Here is a 9700-nt window from a genome sequence, read left to right on the forward strand (position 1 = left end):
TTGCATGCCGACCATCAACTCACAATTAGGGGCGTTTGTTTGTTGTGGCCCCTAGTTGCAACCTGACCATCGACTCGCAACTAAGGATGTGTGTGTTCCTTGAGGGTCCCTAGTTACATGCCGACTATCGACTCGCAACTAGGGGGTGTGTATATTTGGAAAAAAAATTGACCGTATATGATAAAATGTTCAGTCTATATTTGTATGTTCAACATATGTTAGAAAAAAAATACAAAAAAAAGAAAAAAGAAAGAAAAGAACTAGAAGAAAGCCAGAAGAAAAACTAAACCTGGAAGAGAAAAATATAAAAAGGAAAAAAGAGAAACACAAAGTGTAGTACTGCTTTTTGTTTTAAGCAAAAAGTGCACTACTGCGTTAGACTACAGGAGGTAGCACAGCTTGCCGAAAGCCAGCAGGAGGGCGACCTAGCTAGCTAGCTAGGCCACTGGCCACCTACAAACGATAGTCCAAGCAAGCTCTTTTTTCTTGGTCTGATCGATCGATCGGCCGGCTTGAGCAACTGAGCCGCCATCTCCCTAAAACTAGGGTTCTTTGCCTCTCACCGGCGCCGGTGCCGGTCCGTTCCGTCTTCGGTGGTCTTAGGTTCATGGAGGCAGAGTGGATCTCGGCCCTTGCCGGTGGAAGGGCTCGGCTTTCATATATTTTTTCGAGCTTTGTTAGGGTTTGTGTCCTGCTCAGGAAGGCGAGACGGCGACGGCTTCCTGAAGATGGAATAAAGGTCTCCCCGTCTAGTTCCCGTTCCGGTGATGTGTGTAGCATCATCGGTGGGCGTGTGGAGGTGTGTCTCCGGCGGATCTGTCTTTGGTGGATTTGCTCGGATCTGTTCTCGTTCGTCTTCGTTCGTGTGTCTTCAGGTTGGATTCTTTTGATCTACACTCTTCATCTGCGGCGGTTGCTGTTCTGGTGCGTTGGTTTCATGGGGCCTTAGCACGACGACTTTCCGACTGTCTTCTACAACAATGTTTGCCCGACTCTGTTGAGGAAGGGGCGATGACAGCGGCGCGCCTTCGACTCGCTTCAGTGCGTGTAATCGTCGCTAGGTGGTCTACGGTTCTGGATGTAATTTTAATTAGTTCTAGTGTCCGTTGTACTACCATGATTAAAGATGAATAGATTGAAAGTTTTTCCGAAAAAAAAGACTACAGGAGGTAGCGATCAAGGAAGACCACTAGACCTGGCTCATGCGTGCAAGCTTTTGGTGTCCCTCGGCTGATTAAAAAAAAAGATCACACTGTGATACACAACAACAAAAAAGAAAAACAACAAAGAAAGAAAAGGCAACAAACAAGTGCTAAGAAAAACAACTTAGATGTGACATAGTTATTTCACATCTAAATAAGTCCTAGACACACCCTAGTGCAAGCAGGATAATTCATTCCGAGGAGGACACTCGGTTCATCTCTTGGCATCCGTTCCAGCTTCCAACTTCCTTTGGCTCCCCTCGTGTCCTCTCGATCTCGGCAGCTTATAGAGCGTAAGGTACTTTTGATGCCCTGCTTTGGCTGTCCTAGCCTGACAGGCGCGCGAGGCATGACCATCTGAAAGAGTAGGCCTTTAAAAATTATTTCTTAGTCCTAGATACATCTTTTTTTATCCATTTTGATGACAAGTATTTTCAGATTAAGGGAGTATAGTATACAACGGGTATGACTCCATCGGTCAACTCTTAACATGTTTGCAACCTCAACACCGGCTTTCTTCGACCAGACCACTGACATGATCATTGCTCTGAGAACCACTTCACCACCGTGAGCATGAACGACGAGGAAGCTTCCCTTGGCAGTCTAGGGATGCAAGCCGCGTCCTGCATATCCCGCAAAACAAACAAATTAGTTTCCTTCTGACCGAAAGACTAACACTAAATTAGTTGTATGCTCTAGCCGGCAGACCCGCCCGCTCTGCATCCAACACTTTACGTACTTATCATATCGCTGTTAGTATTTTGCGATTGCGAGAAATGAAGCGAAGGATGGAGGAAGATAGCTGAGGCACACACGGTAGCTGATTCAGTTGTGTCTTACATGGCGGAATGGGCTGCAGTTCACGAGCGAGAGGCTCCCACGACAAACACGAGGGAGACTCAGCGATGGATAGCTCCGGAGTCAGGCTGGGTCAAAGCGAACGCCGACGGTGCCGTCTCAGGGCATGGTGGCAAAAATGGTGGCGGCGTCATCCCGAGAGGCGACCATGGGGACTTCAGAGTGGCGGCCTGCACGTTCAGGGACGGAGAGGTGGACCCCGAGACGGCGGAGCTGATGGCTTGCAGGAGGGCGGTCCAACTAGCAGGAGAGATCAATGTCCATAAGCTACACCTTGAGACGGATAGCAAAACGGTGGCGAGCATGCTTGCAGACCCGGACAAGAACCTCTCGGCATCAGGACTGTGTGTTGAGGAGATCAAACAGATAATGCGTGGCTTCAGCGAGGTGAAGGTGTCGTGGGTACAACGTTCAACAAAATCCGCTGCTCATAAATTAGCTAAAGTAGGCATAGGGGAGGAGCGCTGTAAGCTTTGGCTCATGGTACCTCCAGACTTTGTACTCGATGTGATCTCAGATGAGATCCCAGACTTTTATTAGATAAATAAAGCGGCGAAAGTTACCCTAAAAAAAGTATTTGCGATTGCTTCCTGTGCGAATATTCCTTTTTTTTTCTCGGCACAAGATTATATATATATATATATATATATATATATATATATATATATATATATATATATATATATATATATATATATAATTCTCCTACGCGTTGAGTTTTACTGGCACACTTGTCATGGTGTTAAACTTATTTTAGAGGGATGTCATGGTGTCGAACTGTTGATGAACCTTTCTTTTCTACTAGAGAGGGGGGTGAACTTGATTAAACTCTCCTTGACCGACAAGGACATCGTACTTATCTATGACTATGAGTAGTGTGTAACGTGCATCGTGGCCGCCGGGCGCTGCTCCACGCCTTCACGTGTTGCGGCTGGCGCAGGGCCTGCCCACGTCGTAGCGATCGAGAGAGAGTCGAGTCAAAACCAATGCATTGTTTGTTAATGAATCCGTGTCTCTAAAATGTCTTCTTTCGAAGTTTCTTTGACAACCGATTGTTTTTAGAGCTCCTCAAATATCATACGTTCAATTATGCACACTCCTAGCGCACTCGAGCATCCTCTGTACCAGATTTAAAAAAAGAAGAGAAATTGCTCTTTTCAAATTTATAGTTCATGGCAGGTGTAGATGAGTCTGTGCACCAAAACGTCATCCTCTTGCGAGTTTTAGGGGGTGTTTGATTGCAAGGGACTAGATTTTTTTGGTGGGCCAGGGACTAAAAAAAAGACCCTCTAGTAGAGTCTTTTTCTAGTCCCTGTAGAAAAAATCCCTCTTGTTTGGTTACATAGGGACTAAAAGGGAATTTTTTTAGTCTAGTCCCTGAAACCAAACACCCCCTTACTCTCACTTTCTGTTTCATGGTCGACTGCAGCCGCTGCAGCAAACTTTACTACTTCTGCTGTTGCAAATTACATGCAGCTCTACTTCTATGAAGTTAAATTTCTTTATATTTGAGGATTAACCAAGTTTATGAAAAATGTGCTAATGTTTATGCAACCTAAAATATTTACAATATATAAAAATATGTATTTTGATAAATCTAATGAAACTAGGTCAGATGCCCACCAGAAAATGCCCATTTTAATCATCTTGTAAATGCCCATTTTTAATCATCTTCTTGTCAGGCTGACAAAAGAACCTGCCAACAATTTATAAGGATAAAAATGAGTATTGCTTAGTTTGCCCAGTCATGAAAACTTTTGCATGATGCCATCCGCACGACGCACTACTGCATCTGAGTTGTCACCATAATTTTCAAGACCAAGCACTTCCACAAGCCATGTGCTCACGGTTACCTCAAATCTCCAGGTCAACAGATATAAAACTCAAAGCACCTACCATTGGGTGCAAGTGCTTTCCTCCAGCACAACTCCAGATGCCAATTCAGCAATGCTATCGAAAACAGGAATAGATTGAACATGAGCTGTGAATTCGGAACCCTTTTTATTTATTTATATGCACCAGAGGAATCAGGTCTGTACAGGTATACACCATGTTTGTTGCTGGTTGCGCACAAGGACACGAACACAGTTGCATGCTGACACAATGTGTGCAGCCAGGCCAGTTAAGGATCATATATACAGTGTGGGTGGGGTGGATTATTTGTCAACCAGTGTCTGGGGGCTCTGAGCTCTTAGAACAGGTCCCACTGCCAGTAGATCTTGTCCACGATGCCTCCACCGCTTCGCACAGCGACATGGAGGGTCTCCGATGCCGGAGGGACGCCCCACAGCAACGGAACCGCCACCGACATGGTCAGCTTCTCCTGAAGGCCGTCACTACTCGCCTTCTCTGCAGTCACAATCTGAACAAAAATGGCACCCTTTTAAGTTTGAAAGGATGTTCAATTGGAGATAAAGCTTTGATTTTGCAGTTTGAGGAATCCAATGACTGCACATTGTCAATATTACAGAGGCACATATAGTTCCAGGGGTAACATAAGTACCTCGCCACCATGCTCCAAGACGGTATCTTCTACCACATCGCTCAGCATTTCAATAGACCGACAGAAGCCAAAGATGCATAATCTTCTACCCATGTCTAGGCCCTGATAGATATATCACATGGTATTACTATACGAAAACATAAACATCAAACACACATAAGTGGTAAGAAATATTTACATTTGTAGCTGCAATGTTAAATAGTGCTCCAAGGCAAAGACTTTGATTTGGATCCATGTAAGAGCTCTCCTGAAACCGGCGGAGTTTGCCTTTTCCTTTTTGTTGCCTCTTCTGGCCAAATTTAACACACATGAGGATGACATACAAAATATTGATGACGCCAGGATAAAGCAACTTCAGCAAGTATGCATGAATAAGCTTGAATCCACAACAAAACAAAAAAGAAATGGCTGAGTCGATATTCCCAGGATACAAAAAAATATTGTAAGCTTTCAGGCAATTAGCATTCAGTGAGTACAGTGGTTGAAATGAATATGGCGCTCAAATATACTCCTATATGGTGCTGCTTTTCAAGGTTTTACAGTCTTGATTCCCGATAAATATGCTTTATTATTGCATGATAACGTAAGTAAAATGTGAAAAGAGCTGAATCTTTTTAACATGCACAATAAAATTGGTATTGCCCCGAATGCAGTAACCAAAGGTGTAAGCATGATTCCCTGTTTAATATACATTTCCAAGTGTTATAGAAACTCTAGTTACGCATATTTCCCGGTGTTAGATAAATTCCAGTTAATGATTCATGGCTGATCAAACTAAATAGAATCGGACTTTGTGGTACAGTGAACAAATAGAAATAACACAAAGTTATTTCCATGGAAACCGGAAGGACGGCATATACCGCTTACATATTCATGCACACCGAATAACAGTGTTCGCAATATGCATAACATCTCAGTCCCGAAATGGAGTTCCATTTTAGTCATACTAGTAGTAACAAGGATCTGACATATAGCTGCTCAGATAGTTTCGCTCAGTATGACGCAGGAGGGAGGTTTGTAGTTCCAGCTCAACAAGATTCAGTACCTCGGAAGCGGTGACTCGGCGAGGCACCATGTTACCGCCTATCTGAACAAGCCCATCGGAAGTGAAGAGCGTGATTTTATCCTCTTGCACCCACTCGATATCTGCCAGGAGAAAGACACGCAGATCGAACCCGTCAGGGCGCAACGGCATGGTACACACAGATCAGTACAGTACAGAACCCCCTAGGAAACAAATCGACATTCTGCCCAACGATGAGCACAGCCGCCTGTCCCATTACCAACTACTACCATCTCTTCCCACGAAGCACGCAACAGCGACCGCAGCATGAATATCACTTGTCTCTCGGAATAAAGAAAACATCACTGGTCGAAGCGCTGGGTCAACAAACAGGAGAGTGATCCGGGGGCGCGAGTTTACCGAACCCAGTGGTGAGATCCAGGGGCTGCTCCCACGGGTACGGCCCGTAGAGGTCCTCGGGCTCGCCCTTCCTGGCCCGGGCGCGCAGCCGCGAGCCGGGGCGGCAGCGGCGCGGGGACCGGGGCCTCCCGCCGCCGCGGAGAGGGGAGGAGAGGGGCCTCCTGGACGCCAGCGAGCGCGGGAGGGAGGAGGAGAGGGCGGCGGAGTCGGCCATCGCTCGAAATGCGGCAGGGAGGGATCGCGGACGGAGGGAGGGAGGAAGGATCGGCGGATTTTTATCGGGGGACGGCGGGGGCGAGGTGTGGTGGGCGTGGATTCTCCCGGCGGTGGACTTGCCTCGGCCGCGGTGCCTTTCTTGCGGGCCTTTTCCGTGGCCACAGGAGGAGGGCGGTGGATCGCGGCCGTCGGCTGCGCTGGTTTTGTGGAGATGGAGGGTCCGGATCGGCCTGGAGCCGGTGGGCGTGGTTTATCCGCTGCTGATGCTACCGACAAATCAAGGTTCGGCTGTCAAAGTCCGAGATGGGCCGGGGATCTCGAGGGGTGGATATTCAGTGGTGCTCGGAAATGGATAAGGGATTGCTTGCGGAACGGGAGAGTGGATTATGTGCTCGTTTGCATTGCGCCCTTTATTAGTTTGAAACAAAATTCAAAACAAACACTTCAAAAGTTTCATAGAAATATTAATTTGACTGTTGCCTTATACGGAGTAAGTCACAGACAAATTTAAAGAGGATTGAAGCCGGAAAGACAACTCAAATACGAAGTGCCATCATCTACCTGAACGCACTTGTTCAAACCACTCGCTTTCCCTTGTGGCTGCTCTCAAACGTACTCGCGCTGACTTAAAAATTTGGCGGCGCTCTGCCTCTAAACACTCGGGAGAGGAACTGCAAGACTGTCATTTCCGTTCTCGACCTCATCGAAGAATCTCGATTCCTCTCGCATCCTGAATTATGCTAGAATTGTTATTTGTATTTCCTTATATCATGATAAATGTTTACTATTCATACTAGAATTGTATTAACCAGAAACTTAGTACATATGTGAATACATAGACAAAACAAAGTGTTCCTAGTATGCCTCTACTTGACTAGCTCGTTAATCAAAGATGGTTATGTTTCCTGACCATAGACATGTGTTGTCATTTGATGAACGGAATCACATCATTAGAGAATGATGTGATGGACAAGACCCATCTGTTAGCTTAGCATAATGATCGTTAAGTTTTATTGATATTGCTTTCTTCATGACTTATACATGTTCCTCTGACTACGAGATTATGCAACTCCCGAAAACCGGAGGAACACCTTGTGTGCTATCCAACGTCACAACGTAACTGGGTGATTATAAAGATGCTCTACAGGTGTCTCCGAAGGTGTTTGTTGGGTTGGCATAGATCGAGATTAGGATTTGTCACTCTATGTATCGGAGAGGTATCTATTGGCCCTCTCGGTAATGCTCATCACTATAAGCCTTGCAAGCAATGTAACTAATGAGTTAGTTACAAGATGATACATTACAGAACGAGTAAATAGACTTGCCAGTAACGAGATTGAATTAGGTATGAGGATACCGACGATCGATACTCGGGCAAGTAACATACCGATGACAAAGCGAACAACGTATGTTGTTATGCGGTTTGACCGATAAAGATCTTCGTAGAATATGTAGGAACCAATATGAGCATCCAGGTTCCGCTATTGGTTATTGACCGAAGATGTGCCTCGGTCATGTCTACATAGTTCTCGAACCCGTAGGGTCCGCACGCTTAACGTTCGAGATTTGTATTATGAGTTATGTATTTGGGTGGCCGAAGTTTGTTCGGAGTCCCGAATGAGATCACGGACATGACGAGGAGTCTCGAAATGGTCGAGAGGTAAAGATTCATATATTGGAAGGTAGTATTCGGACATCGGAATGGTTTTTGAGTGGTTCGGATATTTTATCGAAGTACCAAGAGGTTACCGGAACCCCCCGGGGAAGTATTGTGCCTACATGGGCCTTAGTGGAGAGAGAGGAGGGCCACAAGGGGTGGCCGTACGCCCCCCTGGCAAGTCCGAATTGGACTAGGGGAGGGGCGGCGCCCCCCTTTCCCTCTCCCTCTCCCTCCCCTTCCTTTTCCCTCTGGTAGAAGAAAGGAAAGGGGGTGGGCGAATCCTACTAGGAGTGGAGTCCTAGTAGGACTCCCCCCATGGCGCGCCCCTCTTGGCCGCCGGCCTCCTCCTCCCCTCCTTTATATACGGGGGCAGGGCACCCCAAAGACACATCAATTGTTCTCTTAGCCGTGTGCGGTGCCCCCTCCATAGTTTACACTTCCGATCATAGCGTCGTAGTGCTTAGGCGAAGCCCTATGCGGATCGCATCACCATCACCATCATCACGCTGTCGTGCTGATGAAACTCTCCCTCAACCCTTTGCTGGATCAAGAGTTCGAGGGGCGTCATCGAGCTGAACGTGTGCTGAACTCGGAGGTGTCATACGTTCGGTGCTAGATCGGTTGGATCGTGAAGACGTTCAACTACATCAACCTCGTTAACCTAACGCTTTGGCTTTCGGTCTACAAGGGTATGTGGACACACTCTCCCCCTCTCGTTGTTATGCATCTCCTAGATAGATCTTGCGTGATCGTAGGAATTTTTTTTGAAATTGCATTCTACGTTCCCCAACAGTGGCATCCGAGCCGGGTCTATGTGTAGATGATATGCACGAGTAGAACACAAAGAGTTGTGGGCGATAATAGTCATACTTCTTACCACCAACGTCTTGCTTTGATTCGGCAGTATTGTAGGATGAAGCGGCTCGGACAAACATTACATGACCACGTTCATGAGACCGGTTCTACCGGCGTGCTTTGCACACAGGTGGCTGGCAGGTGTCTGTTTCTCCAACTTTAGTTGAATCGAGTTTGACTACGGTCGGTCCTTGTCGAAGGTTAAAATGACACACTTGACGAAAAATCGTTGTGGTTTTGATGCGTGGGTAAGAACGGTTCTTGCTGGAAGCCTGTAGCAGCCACGTAAAACTTGCAACAACAAAGTAGAGGACGTCTAACTTGTTTTTGCAGGGCATGTTGTGATGTGATATGGTCAAGACATGATGTGATATAAGTTATTATATGAGATGATCATGTTTTGTAAAAGTTATCGGCAACTGGCAGGAGCCTTATGGTTGTTGCTTTATTGTATGAAATGCAATCGCCATGTAATTGCTTTACTTTATCACTAAGCGGTAGCGATAGTCATAGAAGCAATAGTTGGCGAGACGACAACGATGCTACGATGGAGATCAAGGTGTCAAGCCGGTGACTATGGAGATCATGACGGTGCTTTGGAGATGGAGATCAAAGGCACAAGATGATGATGGCCATATCATGTCACATATTTTGACTGCATGTGATGTTTATCTTTTATGCATCTTATTTTGCTTAGTATGGGGGTAGCATTATAAGATGATCCCTCACTAAATTTAAAGGTATAAGTGTTCTCCCTGAGTATGCACCGTTGCTACAGTTCGTCGTGCCGAGACACCACATGATGATCGGGTGTGATAAGCTCTACGTTCACATACAACGGGTGCAAGCCAGTTTTGCACATGCAAAATACTCGGGTTAAACTTGGCGAGCCTAGCATATGCAGATATGGCCTCGGAACACTGAGACCGAAAGGCCGAACATGAATCATATAGTAGATATGATCAACAGAGATGTTCACCATT

The 9700-nt window shown here is 46.1% G+C and overlaps 1 protein-coding gene across 1 annotated transcript; it reads right to left on the reverse strand.

The window, feature by feature from the left end:
- Positions 1-4037: 4037 nt before the first annotated feature.
- LOC119291429 lies at positions 4038-6312 on the reverse strand. Its single transcript, XM_037570186.1, has 5 exons — positions 5987-6312; positions 5609-5709; positions 4742-4852; positions 4564-4665; positions 4038-4422 (listed from the first exon to the last, which is right to left on the reverse strand). The coding sequence occupies exons 1-5, from the start codon at positions 6198-6200 to the stop codon at positions 4252-4254; spliced, it is 699 nt and encodes a 232-aa protein (XP_037426083.1). The 5' UTR covers positions 6201-6312; the 3' UTR covers positions 4038-4251.
- Between the last annotated feature and the right edge of the window lie 3388 nt (positions 6313-9700).

Source organism: Triticum dicoccoides, chromosome 4B, assembly GCF_002162155.2.
Source record: "Triticum dicoccoides isolate Atlit2015 ecotype Zavitan chromosome 4B, WEW_v2.0, whole genome shotgun sequence".
In the NCBI taxonomy this organism is placed as follows: domain Eukaryota; kingdom Viridiplantae; phylum Streptophyta; class Magnoliopsida; order Poales; family Poaceae; genus Triticum; species Triticum dicoccoides.